Source organism: Alternaria alternata (assembly GCF_001642055.1).
Source record: "Alternaria alternata strain SRC1lrK2f unplaced genomic scaffold CC77scaffold_3, whole genome shotgun sequence".
Classification (NCBI taxonomy): domain Eukaryota; kingdom Fungi; phylum Ascomycota; class Dothideomycetes; order Pleosporales; family Pleosporaceae; genus Alternaria; species Alternaria alternata.
The window spans coordinates 254,392-273,207 of record NW_017306192.1 but is presented as its reverse complement, the minus strand read 5'-3'; the positions used below and the strand labels follow the sequence as shown (position 1 = coordinate 273,207).

General features: G+C 52.9%; 5 protein-coding genes across 5 annotated transcripts; 3 read left to right on the top strand and 2 right to left on the bottom strand.

Moving 5' to 3' along the window:
• Nucleotides 1-1,670: 1,670 nt before the first annotated feature.
• CC77DRAFT_981229 (P-loop containing nucleoside triphosphate hydrolase protein) lies at nucleotides 1,671-5,062 on the top strand. Its single transcript, XM_018536076.1, has 2 exons — nucleotides 1,671-3,388; nucleotides 3,511-5,062. Exons 1-2 carry the CDS (start codon nucleotides 2,106-2,108, stop codon nucleotides 4,871-4,873), a joined length of 2,646 nt encoding a protein of 881 aa, XP_018389705.1. The 5' UTR covers nucleotides 1,671-2,105; the 3' UTR covers nucleotides 4,874-5,062.
• A 470-nt stretch (nucleotides 5,063-5,532) lies between these two features.
• Nucleotides 5,533-7,912, bottom strand: CC77DRAFT_509981 (hypothetical protein). Its single transcript, XM_018531974.1, has 2 exons — nucleotides 7,695-7,912; nucleotides 5,533-7,641 (listed from the first exon to the last, which is right to left on the bottom strand). The coding sequence occupies exons 1-2, from the start codon at nucleotides 7,736-7,738 to the stop codon at nucleotides 5,724-5,726; spliced, it is 1,962 nt and encodes a 653-aa protein (XP_018389704.1). The 5' UTR covers nucleotides 7,739-7,912; the 3' UTR covers nucleotides 5,533-5,723.
• CC77DRAFT_955053 (negative regulator of mitosis) lies at nucleotides 7,876-14,315 on the top strand. Its single transcript, XM_018535471.1, has 2 exons — nucleotides 7,876-9,905; nucleotides 9,954-14,315. Exons 1-2 carry the CDS (start codon nucleotides 8,088-8,090, stop codon nucleotides 14,271-14,273), a joined length of 6,138 nt encoding a protein of 2,045 aa, XP_018389703.1. The 5' UTR covers nucleotides 7,876-8,087; the 3' UTR covers nucleotides 14,274-14,315.
• Nucleotides 14,316-14,335: 20 nt separating this feature from the next.
• CC77DRAFT_1016661 (zincin) lies at nucleotides 14,336-16,940 on the bottom strand. Its single transcript, XM_018524252.1, has one exon. It carries the CDS (start codon nucleotides 16,887-16,889, stop codon nucleotides 14,508-14,510), a length of 2,382 nt encoding a protein of 793 aa, XP_018389702.1. The 5' UTR covers nucleotides 16,890-16,940; the 3' UTR covers nucleotides 14,336-14,507.
• A 98-nt stretch (nucleotides 16,941-17,038) lies between these two features.
• Nucleotides 17,039-18,381, top strand: CC77DRAFT_1091235 (hypothetical protein). Its single transcript, XM_018529555.1, has 3 exons — nucleotides 17,039-17,103; nucleotides 17,151-17,243; nucleotides 17,330-18,381. The coding sequence occupies exons 1-3, from the start codon at nucleotides 17,077-17,079 to the stop codon at nucleotides 17,951-17,953; spliced, it is 744 nt and encodes a 247-aa protein (XP_018389701.1). The 5' UTR covers nucleotides 17,039-17,076; the 3' UTR covers nucleotides 17,954-18,381.
• The last annotated feature ends 435 nt before the right edge of the window (nucleotides 18,382-18,816 follow it).

Genomic DNA, 18,816 nt, shown 5'->3' with positions numbered 1-18,816 from the left:
TTCCTCAGGCGACCGTAAACCCGCCCCACACCACAGCAAAACCACCTTCTAGATCGCCTACATGAATCGAGAAAAAGTCCAGCAGAATAGAGCCAAGAAATGATAGACATCTCGCTAAGTACACATCATGCGATCTTGACGAAATTGTGGTAATGTGTGCATACAGAGATCTTCCGCAGAGTCTACGCATGCTCTGAGTGCTTCAGCGATGTGGTCGAGACGCGCAAGAAAATCGGCAACGTCTCCAAATCCGAGATGGGTCCGCGTGTCTAGAGCACCGCGCCGCAAGTGACAGATACTAGTGTGGCTGCCCAGTACAAGCAATCTGTCATCGGTCGACTGTGATAAGACATAGCACACACAGAAAGAAGGGTTGCGAGAATACAACTCACGACGATACTCTAACACCAACAGCAAACTTCCTGGTCGTGAGCTGTTGCGGGAATTACAACCGGGTTTTCGAAGTATGTAGTTGCGCATACGCAAGGCTGCATGGCCAAGGTTGCACAAGGACTCCAGGGCCATGGAAGCCTCATAGCGCTCGCGTGTTGCTGACGCCCGCCCGCTACTGCGGGATACGTCTGCAGTGTCACCAGTCACCTTCGAGAAAGCCGGTTAAAGGCAGCGCCGCCTCCCAGACGGGATGACGCTCCAAATGAGGCGGCGGCATACGCGTGGACATAGATTAATCGCACATGGCGGCCAATAGCCGCTGCAGGGGGGAGAGGATTAAGCCATTCTATAGTGGTGAGCTCCAAGCCCGTAAGACGGGCATAACATGATTCCGCATACACATAGGGTATGCTTGACGTAGCTTTTCAGCCTCAACCGCCGTAGAGGGTCCAAGTCGTCCGGACGTCAATACCCGGCACGCTTCTGCGACGTAGGGTATGTATCGATGTGTCTCATGCGCTCACGGGCACGAGTTGGAGTGAGCATCTGGCTGTCTGAGTAGCTACACAGGCGTGCACAGTCATGCAACGCCCTTCTGAGGCCAACATGTGGCGCACGTGTTGGTCGCGGCCAAGGATGCCGTTAGGCAGCCCTACTGACTGTTGGGCGACTTTCCATGACTGCACCTCACTGTCGCTCTCAGGCTATGGATGCCTAAAGGACGCGCTCAGCTCGATCACGATCATGATTGTCATGCCCGATCTTCTTACGAGACTAGGGCGTATATTGAGAGTCAGACATAGTGTCAAGCATCTAGCAATTGGGGGAGACGAACGGGTAGGTACGATGTTCGAATGACCAGATACGCAGCAGCGACACGTTCCAATACTGTCTGTGGTCTGCGAGTCAGAGGATGTTACCAGTATGCTCTGCATCACAATTGCTCTGTACTACGTTTCCTGTCCCCTCCTGCATCTGCTGCACTACTCCTTCAGTGTGGTAGAACATGAACAGTATAGCAAGAGACGGTTTCGCTGTCCTTGACGTTATACCATGTGTCGGACACAATTCACCAGCAAACGCATCAACATGCACCAGACAAGCATGATGAAGTAGAAGGACACTGATTGCGAATCAATGCAACCTCTGTAGCGACATAGTTTGACCGAGTCCAAGCTAAAAGGGCGACAAAAGGGCGTTAAGCCTTGTGGTGATCCATGTGAGGCTGAGAGCGATGGATGATGGCCCGCCCCGCACGACGGTGACTCCCCGCAGTAGGTAGCATGAGCAAGCTAGGACCAACGACTAACCTTGGACATGGCGACCTCGATACTCCCAGCAACCGTCAACCATCTCATGCCATTGCACCTTTACCATCATCAACAGCGTCGTCATCTTTAACTTGTCCACTCTAATGTCTCTCTCTAATCTGTGAACGCCAGCGTGGCACCTTCACGCAACTCGCCGACGAGTTGTTTCTAGTCGCTGCTTGACGAAGTCCCACTCAACGTTTGTGCTCTACACCCGTCACCATGCTTCCATTATTATCGCAATTATTCCGGACGCACCTCTTACACACCAACTCACGATCATTATCACGCTTACGCACTAATCCAGCGCAACAACGCGCAACGTGACAAGTCTGGTACTTTGCCCATCACCCTGTTCGATAAGGAATACAACCACAAAGGGGCCCGTCCATATTACGCGATATGGCTTCTATATTCACCTTCGATCCTGACCCTCCGCGGGTCTCATCGCCATGGGAAACTACTTCCGCCGGCGACGTCGCGCAAACGCCCATCCCATCCACGAATTCTCGACGACTTCCTTCGCCGCTAGGTAGTACCGGGGGCGAAGTGGGATTAGACACAACAAAGCCCACTGCTGCTATAGACTATACAGCTATCACGAGGCTGGAGGCTGAGCCACAGGACGGGCCTACTGAGTACAAGCTGCATCTGCTGCTCAGGCGGCGGCGGTCTTTTACCCGCACGAGCACTGGACGCCATATATCCGGGTCCATGCGTCGACCTGACATACCCATTCCTGTAGTGGGTCGCAGCGCATCTGAGTCAGGCCTTCTTTCGAACACCCCTCCTCCGTTGGCCGCGACACAGTCAAAACAGCATCGTCTCGAGCAGTTGACCACTCAACTGCTGTGGCGACTACAACAATCATGCCCGAACCACATGTCCTCGTCTATGGCACCCGTCGTTCCTCATTTTCCCGAGGATGCACGGTTGTCAGCCCCCGAGATGCCACAACGGCTTCTACCTGGACTGGAGGAGAGCAGTGGTGCGCTTTACGAAATTGGAGTTGCTGACGACGGAACCATCGTCGGTCTAGCAGAAGATGAGATGGAAGAGAGCTTGAACAACTTGCGCGCTATGGCTGCAAGCCTAGGCTGTGGTGTTGAAGTTATGCGCAGAGTTCCTGTTGGTGATTGCGAGTGGGTCGAGGATTCTGGCACACCGCAACAAAGGGTGATAAGATCGCAACTACTAGTTGCTGAAGCATTAGTACGCCCAGAACAGCACTTGATCAATAAGTCGGAAAAAACGCAGCAAGATGCAAACAACGATGCGCTCAGAACCAGTGCTAGCGACATGGCACTGGGCAAGGAGCCCCAAAGGGTCACTGAGCAGATGCGCGTATCAGTGACTGGTGCCACTATGTCTGGTAAATCTACCCTACTCGGAACTTTATCTACTGCTACGCTGGACAATGGCCGAGGAAAGAGTCGCTTAAGTCTACTGAAACACAGGCACGAGATTGCATCGGGGATGACCAGTTCTGTCACCCAAGAGTTGATAGGATATCGCGACGAAGGAGATCATTCACAAGTGACCAGCTATGGCTCAGGGGATATTGATTCGTGGATCGACATTCATGCGGCGGTGGAGTCAGCGGAGAACGGCCGGTTGGTGTTTCTTTCTGACTCAGCTGGACACCCTCGGTTCAGGCGTACTACGGTCCGTGGAATTGTTGGCTGGTAAGTCATCACCACATATCACAGCTCCTTATCCCCTTGTATCTCTTTAATTTGGGAGGGTTTCACTCTTAGCTGCCGCTTCTCTGAAAACGTATGATGGAGTATCCTGATCCGTTCACTAGGCAACCACATTGGACACTTTTGTGTGTTCCAGCTGACAATACCGACGAGTCGTCGGGCAAGCTTGGAGCTTCACCTTCTTCTGAAGAGTTGCTTGGGCCAGCAGCAGCGGATTTGGATCTTTCGCACGCACATCTACAACTCTGCCTCGCCTTGCAATTGCCGCTTGTGATTGTCATCACCAAGTACGACTTAGCTACCAAGAACGGTTTGAAAAGCACCTTGCAAAAATTGCTCTCGGCGTTGAAGGAACACAAGCGGAGGCCTTTGCTCATCACTGACCCGTCGACATCTGTCTTGGAAGCCGATCTACACACCATCGAGGCAGCCGATCTTGGGGAAACTGAGAAGACTCTAGACTTGCTTGTAGACTCGCCACTCGCAGCAGTGCCAGTGATACTAACTAGCGCAGTCAAGGGAACTGGGATACAGAAATTGCATGCGTTTCTCCGGAGACTACCGATGCCCACGCAAGTAACCCCACCGGCAAGTACGCCCATATCCCCACTCTTCTATATTGAAGATGTTTATGGCGTCCGCCCAGATGGGATCGGTGATAGCTCCGCGATCATTGGAGGCTACCTCCGGTATGGATATTTGGCCATTGGTGATGAGCTGCTGCTAGGACCATACCCTGTTGATGTCAGCTCGGACGATAGCGACAGCGGTAGTTCAAGACCAAGTCGCAAGCCTGCTATGCCACAGTCAAGATCGTTTCCCGGCGCACTCAGCGCGAAGCCAAAAAATGCTTCACTGCGCAACCGACACAGCGAGTGGCAACGTGTCCGCGTTACGTCTTTGCGCAATTTACGTCTACCCGTACGGAAGTTGCATGCCGGACAGGTTGGTACTATGGGTGTCGTACCTGTGAGTACGCCAAATGTCAACTCGTCTATCAATAGGGTACGCAAAGGCATGGTATTGGTAGCTCGCGAGCCCAAGGCGCACAAGATCATTAAAGTACGTTTCGAGGAGAAGCAAGCAGAGGGTGTCAAAGATCTCAGCGTCGGAAGTGCAGTTGTGGTCTACGTCGCCAGCGTCAGAGCTTCATCTAAGGTCTTGTCCGTCGCTACTGAACGGATGGAACTTAATCATTCGATGAACAAGACTCATAATGGCGCGGATGAGGACGACACTTTTGGATTCGGCTTCGATGATGAAGTAAGGGAGCCTACAACGGGAACTGTACCACCTGCCGTCGTAGTGACGTTTCAGTTCATCGCCTCGCGCGAATTCGTGGAGGTGGGTGCCAAGGTGTTGGTCATGCCTGGTGGTGGGCCTGGGCTTTATGGGGGTAATGAGAGGGGAGCAAAGGGCATGGCTGGTCTCGAAGGATTTGTTGGGAGAGTGCTGGGAGATGTTTAGTGTGCTGTCATCGCGATACATAGAAGGTATGCCGTCATGGACATCTTTTGATGAGCAAAGACATGTGGAGTATTAGAACGTTGGGAGTTTAGCATTGGCGTTCGATGAGGGCATAGAAGGAGTAATCACAGTAATGTTTGATCGTCTTGAACATTGTTGGCATCGTGTGCGAACGGAGAAAATCCAGCGCAGTGCTTAACCAAGAATGCCTCACTGTGCACATATCTCAAATGTCGCACATCCCCATACCACGCAGGCACGAATGCCGTATCGCATCCACAAAAGACACGTACGTCATGCACCCAAGCGTCTCCTTGCCACAAACGCATACCGTCCTCACCTGACGTCCTTGGACCGGCTAGGTAACGAGCAGCTTAGAGTAACAAGGTGGGAAATGTGCACGCGCCGTCCCCAGCTATCCAGACAGAAAACTATACATTATGGGAACCGTTCGCACGAGGGCTACTAGGGGTAACAGTTTTCGTCGGCGACTGTGGGTAGGCAGTGTTTGATATATCGCTAGGCTATACTGAGCAGCAGGAATGGGTCTGGTCGCTGAGCTCCACCTTAGGCCGCGAAAATTCGTAATACCCATTTCCTCTGGGTAGAAGGAAAGAGCATGACGGGGAAAAGAGAAGACAGGGACAAGGAAAGGAAACGGAGGGAGACGAGCGGGGAACTTATGATAGGGTTGAGAACTGCTTTCCGCGTCTTTAGCGGCCGATGAAGATGAGGATGGTAATCCAGGGATATCGTATACAAATGCTGGCTTTCCAAAATTCCTTACCAGAGCGTCTTTTTCAGAGGATGTAAGAATCTTATCGCTGACATGTCGCTTTTTCATTTGCAATCAAGCTGCGGAGGAAGCGAAAAGGACCTTGCGAGGTCCGCCCATGGTCAAGCTCTTGGGGACGGTTCCGCTAGTTCCGCTGCCCTCCATACTCTCGAGCATCCTGTCCATGCCGCCGAGATCAAGCTCGCCATGGGTAAGAAGAGCCTGGTCTGTTCTGTTCGATGCGTCATCCTCGACCTGCTCGCGTGCAAATATGGCGCTCAAATCGCGCCCAAGAGGCTGGCTAGTACTCGCGGTGATGATGAGACGGTGCTCGGCTGATACAAGAGTGTCCCTGGCGATAGCCATACGTGATGCTTGAGGTGTCGTGTCGAACTGTGAGACTGATGTGATGGCTTCCCCACAGAGTGCAATATCCTGGACTTGGAGACCAGGACCTGGTAAGGAAGCACCGCTGCTGGCAGAAGCAGTACGACTCCAGAACTTGATCAGATCGGCTATCCTGTAGATCTCAGATCCATACCAGATCAGGACCGAGTCTTCTGACGTTCCGTTAGTCGACGTGATACTCGCAACAGAGATGCCGCCTCTAGTTGCTGCTGTCAGGCTTGGTGCGCTGCCCTGGAAGAGTGTCTCCTCTTTCCGCTTACGCGTATTCGGCGTCATTGGAGCTAACGAATTGCGGCTTCCACGCTTCGGGCTTGATGCGCCGCCAGAACTTGCCTCTTTCTCCGCTGTACCAACATATCCTCGAAGAGAGAAAGCCGATGGATCTGCTGGGGGGCTTGGACCAGACCGATCAACATCCCAGACGCCCCATTCGCCGTCCACGAGTAAGGCAATTATATGACGGCCACTGGAGGCCCAAGCCGCATCAATGATGGCTTTGCGCGACGCAAGAACAGCAGGGGTAAGCGCAATGTTCTTGACGCCCTCGAAAGATGACCTGAATGTTCCCACAAATGCGCCAGGCTCATTACGACGGCCGCCTGATCGTTGGCTACGAGTGGGTAACGCAAAAGGATCGTAGATGCGCGCAGTTCCCTTCGAGTCTGCGATGAGTAGTTGGGAATGGCGACGATTTGGATACTGAGCAGTGTTGAAGGCAATGCGAGAGGCAGGCTTGTTCAGAGTGAGCGTCTTGTAAGGCACGACCGGATGCGAGACCTTCGGTGACGTCTCAGATAGCTCAAAGCGAAAGAGTTTGACCAGGCCTCCCAGCTCAGCGGAGTGCGAGGCTACGAGTAAGTCGAAGCCTTGACCGGCACGCGGTTGGTGTTTGTGCTCAGAAGTCGTTGTGTCTTCTTCCTCCTCATCCACGTCCATGCCGTCTTCTGCCTCGTCTATAGAGTCTGCCTCTCCTCTTGCAGTCCAAGTCATAGTGACACCCCTCGGGATGCTTTGATGGCCATGAAGCTTGACAACGTCTTCGCCGAACTGTGACTTCGCGGTGTATGGCTTGTCTTTTGCGACGTGTGGAGGAGGGCTCAGAGGCAATGTAATGACGCGCACTGTAGAGTCGGCGCATGCGACGGTGAAGATGATGTGAGTGCTGAATATGCGAGGTGTTGTGTCTGCGGATCGGAGGGTAGAGGCGGTCGGTATTTGGGGTACGGCGATGTGTAGCACTTGGGTGCTGAGAGACAGAGAAAGTTGCTGGACGACTGAGGCGTACGGCTGGTCTGGATCAAGCTCTTCCTCTTCATGCTCAAATTCGGCCTTGGGTGGCGGCTCTGAAACAGCTTTGGTAGGCTCGTCGTCGGAGTCGATGATCATAATGGCATCGTTGCTTGTTCCGTTGACCTTTGGTGGCTTCGCTGGCTGCTGGGGAAGGGGCGAGGACTTTTTCAATGGGCGTCCTCCTCTCCAGAGGATGCCAATACCTGTCTCGTGGCCGTATAGTACGATGGTCGAGCCATTGGGGGCTTTGACGGGGTATACCGTAGAGGCATGTACGCGGTGCGGAAGCTCGTACCTGCAGGACATCACGTCAGCAGCCGTGTAGGCAGTGGGAAGAGGAAAGCGCACCTTAACTGGGTAAGTTTTCCCTTTGCCGCGACGATTGGCTCCATGTTTGCAGCTTGACGGTGGTGGTGGTGGGCGGCTTAGCTACCGCCTAGGTAACACGCAAGGCGCGACTGAGGCTGCGTCTGCTCTGAGCGCAAACACGTCGAGACGTTTCTAGGATGCTGCGATGACTATTCAGATCGTCTTGGGGGTTGCAGATGGTGCGCGACTTGATGTGTGAGGGTGAAGGAAGCTCCGAGGTGCTGCGGAGTCTGTCAACATTTCTCTGGGGAAGTCGCGCTCGACCACAGCGCGTCACGTCGGATTGCGCGCCCCGCGCAAACAAACCGCCCACATCCCCCCAACGCCCACACGATACCCAAACCTCCCTCATGTGGCGGAACGAGCGTCCGCATGGCCTCTCTTCGCTCAATCGGGGTCCACAAGCCCTCCGCCCTGCAGTACCTGGTCCAAGAGTCCATCCTGACCGAGGATAGCACTGACGGCGACTATGTCTGGGACACGTACTCGGACGACAACGACCCCCAGGGCCCTACCGACGAGCTCGTCACCACTGAATACCACGTGGTCTGGTCCCGAGGTGGTGTCATACGCAAGGTCTTCAACTTCGAGGTGGAGAAAGAGAAGGTCAAGCAGGCGCTGTTGACATGGTTCCTGGTAGACGAGCCCTCACATGGCACGAATGAGGCCTCCGACAGCTCGACAGAATACAACACAGCCGACCCTTCAAAGACTTTCCTGACCCAAGGTACACAGCCTGCTGCACATCCCACCGTGCCAGCCAACAATAAACCACCCACAACAGAGCTTCTGTCGCGTGCGCTCGTCGTCTTCTTGAAGTCGCAAGCACATGTCTTCTTTCTTTCGGGCACCACGCACATCGTGAACCTCCCATTCGAAGTAGACAAGGCTTTTCCTGCAGCACGCGGTGTTGTTGTGCAAAGGAAGCTTGCTCCCCTTCATCCTGTGCCCACGAGTCCACTGTTACCGTCAGCTCCACCAAACTCCTTCCTCACAACCAACCAGTCCTTTCTCTCACAGCAGTTCTCCTTCTCTCAAAGCTTCTCTAAACCCCACCGCCGGCATGGTTCTTCTATTGGCGCATCGCGGCACGGAAAGTCTCGTCTGTCTGGTGCGACCACGTTCCTAGATGACTTGATCACCCCCTTGAACCCAGAATCGATACCCAGGTTGTATTCCTTTACAGACCCGCTGTCCGAGTTGGGACTAGTGGTCAATGTCGTCGCGGGTGGTGATCGCAGCAGCCTGTTGACTAGCCACGGCTCCAGCCATCGGAAACTGGAAGCCATCGACAAAGCTGAGGAGATTATCTACGTCTCACCGCGTAATGAGCTCCTATTCGATCGCAGTGGAAATGATAAGCCCCTTCTGCTAGTAGTCACAGCGAATCACGAGACGAATGTATTTACCATCTGGTCTGCGGCTTACCTAGAGCCAAAATCAATATCAACTTCTCGCAAGCAACACGTTTCCCTTCCAATAAGCAAGTCTCGACGTCGTAGCTCATACGGCGGCACTGCGCCAGGAACCGGAGCAACTACGCCAGCAATTCGAGGAGCTGACAGATTGAGAGAAAGTTTTGGTGGAGCCCCACGCAGCAAGACCCAACCTCCATCCTTCAAGATTACTACCAAGGAGCGACTATCTGACCAGGCAGTGGACGATGCTCTTGCTTCACAGCTCAACCCCGACTCTGACATTACTCGTCAGCCAAAAGAGTCTAGACGAGTGAGCTCACTGCTCTCACGAGCTGAGCTCTCCACGAGCTTCGACAAAAGCGCCTTCCAAGACCTCGCAACATCTCGTAATAGTATTGGTGGCAGCTTCAACGCAAGTTTCAATGCAAGCCAGCGAAGCCGCCACTCACTAGGCCACGATCGCACAAGTTTCGGTGGCTTCTCGCAATCTCGGAACCGCGCTTCTACTCCTGGTAGCGTCACATCACGAATGAGTTTGGGTGCTGTGTCAATAGACGATACTCTAGATGATGCCATGGACGAGGATACCTTCGACACGATAGAGGACTATGATGAGCTTGACGACCTGTTTGCGCCGCCCGATGCCAAAGACGGACCACGGCCTGGAGACGGACTCCTTAAAGAGCTGATAATCAGTGTCATTGCGGAGATTCCCATTACACAGCACCTGAAGAGTGGTCTCTTTGCTTTGGGAGACCCTTCAAACACTCCGGTGAGTCCATATTCTTCAAGTGAAGTTCTGTCGTTGACATCTGAACAGGATTGGCATGAACCAAAGGTACTTACATTGAACGCACCTTTCAATTCGGCGACGCTCCACGAGAGGAAATTGTACTTGTATATATCACATCCATCGTTGCAACTTCCCCTCGAATGCGAGCTAGCGGTCACACGGAAACGACTCTCGCCGTCAGCATCAGCCACACAGTCTGGGTCGGCAAGTGCAACTCCTCGTTATGCATGTGTCCCGAAGTTTGTTGGCTCGCGGCAGCTAGACAACACATTGGATCTTGTGAAAGTTCGTGACGGTCATATCGAACGCATAGTTCAACTCACATCAAGAAATCCTCAAGAGCCCTGCCTATCGTTGACTGCGGGATGGGGCAGCCACCTACCAGTAAAGTTTAGCTTGGGCCCTATGAAGTTATTCGACCCGTATGCCATCATACGATATGATCAGAGTAGAGTGACTGCGGGCTCAAGACGAACGATATCACTGAGCCAGCCGTTGCATAATTTGTCCCCATCGGGCGCGTCTGGGAAGCTAGATCTATCCGATGGCGAGCTGCGTCGTCACCGGATGGTGTTGCGCCTATCACCATCGAACAGCTACGTGGCCGAACTTTTCCAAGTACTATCAACGATACTGCCAAATTTTGCCGGCGATTTCCTATTGGAAGTATGGTGGAACATTCGCAAGTCTTTATCTGATGGGGGAGCTGAGCGGATCACTGCAGATTGGATGGCCTTTGTAGCGACCTTGCTCACTCTTGCAGTACCATTCATTGATGAAAAGAAAGGGAAGATCAACACTCGTGCGAAGTCGACCCAGCGAAGAAGTTCAGGGCGCCCTGCAAGCCAAGCAAAACCAGATGAACTCATTGACGACGAAGACTCAGCATGGCGACTCATGTGTAGTCGTCAGATTTCAACAACACATCCAAAGAGCTGGAGATCATCTCCTTGGACCTGGGCTTTGCACTCAAGTCCGAAATCGGCCACAATGAGCCCGCTAATGAAGCGCGACTCAAAGCAGCACCAGCTACCAACAATCGCACAGCAGATCGGCGTTAAAGACAATATGATATCCACCTGCCTCGAGCTTGCTCGTCAGTACCTCCAGTCCCCAATTGGCAAAGCTACCAATGACCACTGGAGGCGACTTTCCCCTTCTGAAAAGCAAGATCTTCGCATTTCATCTTTGTCTGAGATTGTGGTGTCACTGCATCTTTTCCGCGAAGAACGCAAGTTGGACACTTTATGCCAAGGATTCCATGGTAAGGAGCCTGGGAATCTCGCACCTGTGTTAGCACAGATCGGCCACTGGTTACGTTGGGAAGGGTGGGACTGGAGACAAGGTGGCTTTTTCGACCTTGATGGTGGCTCGGGCCAAGACTGGGCGTATGACGAAACCACGTTGACTGGCAAAGTACGATTGCATGCGCAGCCATGGGATGCGCCCCCTTCAATAATGGACTGGCTCGGCACTGTCACAGGATCCCAACATTATGCTCCGTTCCCTACACTAGCGATGCTCATACGGAAATCCAAAGCATCTCCGCACTCATCCATCAATATTGACGAAATCATGGCAGGGGTTACGCCCAGAACTGTGGCATTACACAGGTTCTTCCGAGATATTGACCCTGCCTCGAGCCCCAAGAAGATAGTAGAGCTAATCAAGGCTTGTCACATCAGTCCCGAGATGCTAGCGACACTGCCGGAAGCCGCGAAAGCACCACTCATGGAAGCGATTACAAGATGTCAGGCGAACCCACCTACCACATGGTCGAGTTCACTACTCAGACTTGTACAACGCGAAGACTTGGACATCAGCCTTACTCCTATCGCAGAAATCGCCCATGATGCACACTTGAATGCATCGGGTGGAGCGCTTCATGCAACTAGTACAACGAGGGATGTTCACACTATATGTCAAGGCGCTGATCGGATGGAAGCAATCCAATCGACATCCGAAGTTGACAGGCACTCTATCACGCGACTCATTTTCCGCGAAGATCGGCGGTTCATGGAAGCGTATACACTGCTAGAACCTTTACGACAGACTGTCGCGGAATACAAAGCTGATAGCAGACAAGACGACGCAGCGATGCTTGAGGGTCAGAAAGCGCTCATGCAATGGGTCATGATCCGCACGTTCTCCTTGCCGTTGGGTAGTTCAATGATAAAATTCAGCAGCAAGAAGCCTTTACTGACGGAGAAATACCCTCTATATGGCTTTTCCACATCATGCCTCATGAAGCCAATGGGCAATGTCGTTACAGCCGAACGACAGAACTACTCTGAGGAGAAGTATTTCTGGGCTTTCTTCAATGCCGGTGCTGCAGCTGGACTGAGCATATCGCGAGATGCTCAGGGTATCGATACTTCGTGGATAATGTACAACAAACCTGTGGAGCTGACGAACAAGCATGCAGGGCTTTTACTTGGCCTGGGCCTTAACGGCCATCTGAGGACAATCGCGAAATGGCTGTCGTTCAAATACCTTACTCCAAAGCACACCATGACTTCGGTAGGCTTGCTACTAGGCTTGGCCGCTTCATTCATGGGCACCATGGACACACTCGTGACAAGACTACTGTCGGTGCATGTCACAAGAATGTTACCGCAAGGTGCAGCCGAGTTGAACCTCTCTCCTTACACACAGACTACGGGTCTAATGGGTATTGGTCTGCTCTACTACAACACCCAGCACCGCCGTATGAGCGAGGTTATGCTCTCAGAAATCGAGTATGTCGAGATTCCAGATCCATCAGAGCCACCAGACAGCCTGCGAGATGAAGCCTACAGGCTCGCCGCGGGTTTTGCACTTGGTTTCATAAACCTAGGCAAGGGCAAAGACCTTCGAGGTCTCCATGATATGCGCATCGTTGAGCGTCTAATGGCCGTTGCTGTAGCGCCTAAGCCGGTCAACGTTGTCCACATTCTCGACCAAGCTACAGCCGGAGCGGTTATCGCGGTTGCCCTCATCTTCATGAAAACTCACGACCAAACCGTGGCGCGCAAGATTGATATTCCGGACACGCTGCCCCAGTTCGACTATGTTCGCCCAGACATATTTCTCCTCCGTACCCTCGCTAAGCACCTCATCATGTGGGACGACATCAAAGCCTCAGATTCTTGGATAATCAAGAACCTGCCGTACGATTACCGCGAAGCCTGGGATCTCAAAGGCATTACACGACTCCGTAGCGAACAAATGCCCTTTTACAACATCCTCGCGGGTCTGTTGTGGGCTGTGAGTCTCAAGCATGCTGGTACAGGGGATACCCAAGTCCGAGACTTCCTGATCAAGTATCTGGATCAACTGATACGTATCAATAAACTTACTGCCGTACGCTACGATTCCAAGCTATCCAAGAACACAGTACGCAACTGTCAAGATCTCATCGCACTAGCCGCCGCTACCGTCATGGCAGGAACAGGTGACCTCGACGTCTTCCGTCGTTTACGCGGTCTCCATGGACGTATCGGACCCGATATCCCATATGGCTCTCACCTTGCTGCTCACATGGCGTTCGGTACTCTGTTTATTGCAGGCGGTACACAAACCTTTAGTCGAAGCAACAAGGCTATTGCGAGTCTGATATGTGCTTTCTACCCCTTGTTCCCCTCTGATGTGCAAGACTCAAGGGCACATCTACAAGCTTTCCGTCATTTCTGGGTACTCGCTGCTGAGCCCAGGTGTCTAGTCGTGCGAGACGTAGACACCGGACGTGCGATATCTATGCCCATCACCGTTGTCTTCAAGAACACCCAAGAAGGCAACCAACAGATGGCGACAAGAACACTAGTAGCGCCCTGTCTTCTTCCCGAGATCCACCTGATCAGTCGCCTCGAGACGGCGGATCAAACATACTGGCCTACGATCCTAGACTTTGTGCACAACCCACTTCATCTCAAATCCTTTGAGCGCAACCAAACGCTAAATGTTCGGCGTCGCTCCGCTCACGATACTTACGCTACGTCTTTCAGCGCCACCCTTGTCGCACTCAACGACGCCCAGTCGTCGAAGACTACAAACCTTCTCTTCCACTGGATTTTCACACTCCCTGCACTATCGCAATTCATCTCTGCCAGCGACGCGGGACTCATATTGCCGCTCGATCAGTATAGTAAGAGTTGGCTTGATCCTGGAGCTACGGTTGTGGAGTCGAGGTTGGTCCTAGGTAGATTAGCGAAGAGCTGGAAGGTAGAAGAACTGAAGGAGTTGAAAGGCGTATTTGAATGGGCGGACGCAGCGAGTCGGCAGAATGGACAACTGAGGTGGTTGGGTAGAGAGGTTGTGGAGAGGATCAAAGCGGGGGTCATGGATAGAGGAAGGGGAATGGGTGGGTAGCCGATCTGTCAGGTACAGATTATAATTAGGGAAATACGAGACAAAGTAGGGGATCACATAGCAAGGGGTATAAACTAAATTTCCACATCATGGCAGGCGATCTGCAGTATCAAGCTCTATGGTCTAATGCCCCGGGTGCTCTTCAACACTCAGTCCAACTTCTAATCATCTAGCCATCATCTATACATCCTTCAGTACGTGCAAGCTTTGGAAAGAAGAAACGCCATCTACTCTCTACTTCCCCCTCGCCTCTCTAATTCCCCACTTTCCCACTTCGGCCATAGCCTCCTCTCCACCCTTGGCCAACTTCTCGTCTTTCAAGACACCAGCCAAACATTGCCAACCATCTCTCCCTCCGCCCCACTTGAGTACCTCGTTCTTGTAAAGCTCACCATTCTCCCTATCCAAGCTACCTTGTTGGCCATTGTGCTGGAAAACATCCTTCCAGATCTTGGCCGCTAGCGCGCGGTCAAAGAGATAGGAATAGTATGTAGCGCCGTAACCAAACAGGTGGCCGAAGAAACCTTGCCAAGCCGTGCCGGCGGGTTCAGGGACAGATGCGTATTTGTTGTAGACGTCGTGGTAGACTTTTGTCGAGTTGAAATTCGGGTCTGCGGCAATCGGGGAGTGGTACGCTTGGTCGAGCATGCAGAGGAGAATCTGGCTTTCGAGTTCAGAGTACTGGTTTCGATTGTCGATTGCAAGGCGGGATTCTAGGGCCGCCATGGGAAGAGGGGCGTCCGTTTCCCAATGTCGTGCGTATAAACCTAGGACATGGGGACAAAAGGCAAAGTGCTCCATTAGAACCGAAGGCAGCTCGGCGATATCGGTCGCGCAGCGAGTACCGGAAACATTTTGCAGAGCTGTGCGACCTAGAATGGAGTGGAGTGCATGGCCCATTTCGTGGAAGAGAGTGCGCACGTCGTGGATGTTGAGGAGTGTTGGTCGAGAGTGCGAAGCTTTGCTAAAGTCACAAATCAATGCTATTGTGGGTAATTGGAAGTAGCTGTTGCGTTCGGCGTTGTAGGAGACGGGCATGCCGTCTGTGGCTGCCTCGATGGGGGAAGAGAAACGATGCTGCATGTGTGACATTTCCTCCATCTCTGAAGGCAGGATCTCGCGGCTGCATCGGAGAGTAAAATGAGCCGGATTAGGGGTTTTGCCAGGTCGCGAGTATAGATCGCAATATAGCACGGCAATATGGCCTTCGGTATCGGAGATGACGTCTAGTCGTCGCACACCATCTTCCCATACCTCACCTGGCTGGGTCTCTTTGGGAACGAAGCGAACACCATACAATCGGTCAAACAGTCGCGATATGCCCTGCAGTACAGTGCCAACAGAGAAGTATGCGGACAAAGAGTCGGGTGTACGCTGCCTGTAATGACCCTCCATTGTCGCAAGCATCTTCTGTGTGTAATAAAATTTGTCCCAAGCGTTGATGCGATTGGGGAAGTTGTCTTGGTGAGCATCGCCTCTCTTCAACTCCATCAACTCTTCTAGGTCAGCGAGGACAGCTGGTCGGCTATCTTCGTAGAGTGCTTTTAAGAAAGTGTTGACTGCTTCTGGTGTCCGCGCCATCTTGTTTTCTAGCGTCATGTGTGCAAAGGTCTCGTAGCCTGATGTTTGCGCCAACTCGACTCGTAGTTTCAATAGCTTTTCTAGACGCGCGATGCTTGGTTTGTTCGCTGTCCGCACAGCTTGGTAGGTTTCTTGCCGTACATCGGCATCCTCTACAAACCTCAGCACAGCTTGCGACTCGTGGTGCATGGTGGAAATTTTAGTTTCGCCCCATTTTGTCAGTGCCTTTGCGAGGTTTGGGTCCAGCCCTCTCAGCCTTGATGACTTGAACTTCAGGCTCAGCTTCTCCGGAGCCATGCCTTCGACGAATTCGTTGCCAACATCGGCAATCTCGCCACTCAAATCTACTAGGCGCTCCCTTGTCTTGTCGTCTAGACCAATACCAAATCTTGAAAAGTCCTCCATCAGTATCCTCGCTACGATGCGCTCCTCCTCGGTCCATGTGTCATATACCTCGGATATCTCCGAGGCCTTCTTCAGCTGGTCATGTAGTACTGGTGTCGTGTTCAGCTGGTTCATATACTGGAACACGGTTTGGTAGGCTTTCATTGCCATGATCTGGAACTTGCGATCCGGATGCGTGCCTCTTACAAAGTCGGCCAAGTCTATTACCCGACACAGCAGATCACTGAGCTTATCGAGGTCTTTGACCATATGCTTGAAGTCGTCGACCGACTGCGCTGCTGCCACCTTCTGCACCACGGCATTGCAGCGTTGTATCGTCACAGTGACAAAGTCAACGAAACCCTGGGGATGGGTAAGGTATTTGTTGCCTATTATTCCTGTGGGTGTGCCCTTCTGGGATGCGCGCTTGAAGCTGTCCCAGAAAGAAGCATTATCGAAAACCTTGCGGAGGGCGTCGTCATCTGTCTTGCCGCTGGCAGACAGGCCGTAGAGCGGGTTGGGGGCAGGATCGCGTGGTTTGGCGGCGGCGGCGGCCACAGTGGAGTTGAAGCGTCGCTGGCGGCGGGAGTGTTGGAGACATTGGTGGCAGACCCATGGCGACTGCTTTGTGCGTGCGAGGCGCTTAAGCATATTGGGTTGCGCGGGTGAAGGGTGGCCTGGCAGGGAGAAGACAAGACGCACCTGGGGCACGATGTCATAGCTAAGCCGAGGACGGGAATCTTGCGGCGCTCGCACGGCCGTTTCCGCGTCTTCTGAGCTCAACATCACAAGTTGGACACCACCAAACTCGACGCATTGCGCCTGCCCCACGCTCGATATGGCTTTCAGACCGCTGTTACGGCAGGTAAGTAGTCTTGACAAGATGGAAGACGGTGTATTGACCTCGTTCAGCGCGCCGCTGTCCCCGCCATGGCCGCCCTTTCGGCCGCCGCAATCTTCGCACCAGGAACCGTGTATGCAGAGGAGCGACCCGCGGATCACTTTGTATGTCGGCATGCCTTTGAGCCCTCGGAGACTCCTTTTCAGAGTCTCTGGCCCGTGGGTGCATCGCAATGCTAACGTCACGGCAGGACCGCAAACCCATCTACGATGACATGCCCATCGATACCACAGCTCCTACTGCTCCCTCTCTAGTAGACCCATCAAACTCGTCGTCGGCCCCAGAGTCTACCTACCGCCCAACACCGACCGACCGCCTCGCAGTCCAGATTGGCCGCGCGCGCATGGCTCTGTACGAGCAAGCGGTGCGCGGTGAAAAGGCCGTTGATAACGCCCTTACCGAAACCCTCCGCCTCGAGCACTCCTTCACAAGCACCATCCGCTCATTAGCCCCGCCGAGAGAATCGGGCGAGAAGGTCCTCCCTGGTGCTCTCTATGTCCTCGTTTCCTCCATGGCAGGTTCCATTATTACGCGCAACAGGAACATTTTGCTGCGAACCTCAGTTCCAGTCGCTGTCGGCATCACCGCCGCAAACTTTGTCCTTCCAATCACTACCAAAAACGTTGGAGACCTCATCTGGACCTACGAAGAGCGATACCCCGTCCTCGCAGACACGCATCTGCGCATGAAGAGCAGGATTTCGCAATTCATTGAGACTGGAAAGGCACACGCACAGGGAACTGTTGGTATGGTCGAGGGCAAGCTGGCCGATACACGGGAGAACTTGGAGGGCTGGGTCAAGAAGGGCCGGTAAATAATGCGTTATCGAAAGCTTCTCTGGCACAACTACCTGTACATTAGTAGCGGGGCATAGGTGCATCACCATCTTGATGCAATGTGATTTGCACTTTCTTTTCTCCTCCCACTTCTTCTTCATGCTTTCCGTATCGTTCAACTTGAGGCACAATATTCAGCGGGCTTTCCCCCCTTCCCATGTCCTTGGCCAAGTTCGTCTGGCTGCTCCTTCTGAACCCCACGCACTTTTTCAGTATGTTATTTTTCCTTGGCCTCGCACAAATATGCTTGGCTTACTTTAACCGTTACTCAGCACCCAGCAGTGTAGATTCTCTTCCTCGTCTTCAGCAAGACACTTGGCCGGAGCCAGCCTCATGCAAGCTCTATCGACCAACTTCAGTGCACAGCCACTATAAATTTGATCAAAAGACGGGCAGATCAGTACAGAAAGTAGAGGTGTAGATCCAGATCAGCTCGAGAATAGAAAGAGCCATGCTCGCCTTTGTTGAGTAGGATAAGAACAACAACGACTAGATCAGAGAAGAGAGTTCTTAGCATACTGGAAAAGTTCGACATAGGATGTGCAAGGGCAGTTGAACCCGCCAGTTTGGGCAAACAGGAAACAATTTGACACAACCTTGGCCTCGATGCGATGCATGGGTTGATGCAGCGGGCGGAATCCTTGGCGGCCAAGGGGCCGAAAGGGCCAAGCTGCAAAGGGGTTAGGTAGATGATGGACGATAAGCACAGCAGAAGATGAACAATGGTAAGCTCTTGACAGATGCAGAGGTATCGAGGGTGTGCACCCGATGGGTCGGTGAGTGTCACCCAGCGTCTCGGAAGGGCCGACGCACGTTCAAAGCCACTCAGGCGGTACTGGTA

What these genes read in the sequence shown, in the direction of transcription:
- CC77DRAFT_509981 (XM_018531974.1), bottom strand. Translation starts at nt 7,738, where the DNA reads ATGGAGCCAATCGTCGCGGCAAAGGGAAAACTTACCCAGTTAAG. An exon ending in GGAAAACTTACCCAGTTAAG is followed by an intron (nt 7,642 to 7,694) that starts GTGCGCTTTCCT and finishes GATGTCCTGCAG; the next exon opens with GTACGAGCTTCCGCACCGCG.
- CC77DRAFT_1091235 (XM_018529555.1), top strand. Translation starts at nt 17,077, where the DNA reads ATGGCTTTCAGACCGCTGTTACGGCAG. An exon ending in TCAGACCGCTGTTACGGCAG is followed by an intron (nt 17,104 to 17,150) that starts GTAAGTAGTCTT and finishes GACCTCGTTCAG; the next exon opens with CGCGCCGCTGTCCCCGCCAT. An exon ending in AGCGACCCGCGGATCACTTT is followed by an intron (nt 17,244 to 17,329) that starts GTATGTCGGCAT and finishes ACGTCACGGCAG; the next exon opens with GACCGCAAACCCATCTACGA.
- CC77DRAFT_955053 (XM_018535471.1), top strand. Translation starts at nt 8,088, where the DNA reads ATGGCCTCTCTTCGCTCAATCGGGGTCCACAAGCCCTCCGCCCTGCAG. An exon ending in GAGACCCTTCAAACACTCCG is followed by an intron (nt 9,906 to 9,953) that starts GTGAGTCCATAT and finishes ACATCTGAACAG; the next exon opens with GATTGGCATGAACCAAAGGT.
- CC77DRAFT_1016661 (XM_018524252.1), bottom strand. Translation starts at nt 16,889, where the DNA reads ATGCTTAAGCGCCTCGCACGCACAAAGCAGTCGCCATGGGTCTGCCAC.
- CC77DRAFT_981229 (XM_018536076.1), top strand. Translation starts at nt 2,106, where the DNA reads ATGGCTTCTATATTCACCTTCGATCCTGACCCTCCGCGGGTCTCATCG. An exon ending in GTCCGTGGAATTGTTGGCTG is followed by an intron (nt 3,389 to 3,510) that starts GTAAGTCATCAC and finishes TCCGTTCACTAG; the next exon opens with GCAACCACATTGGACACTTT.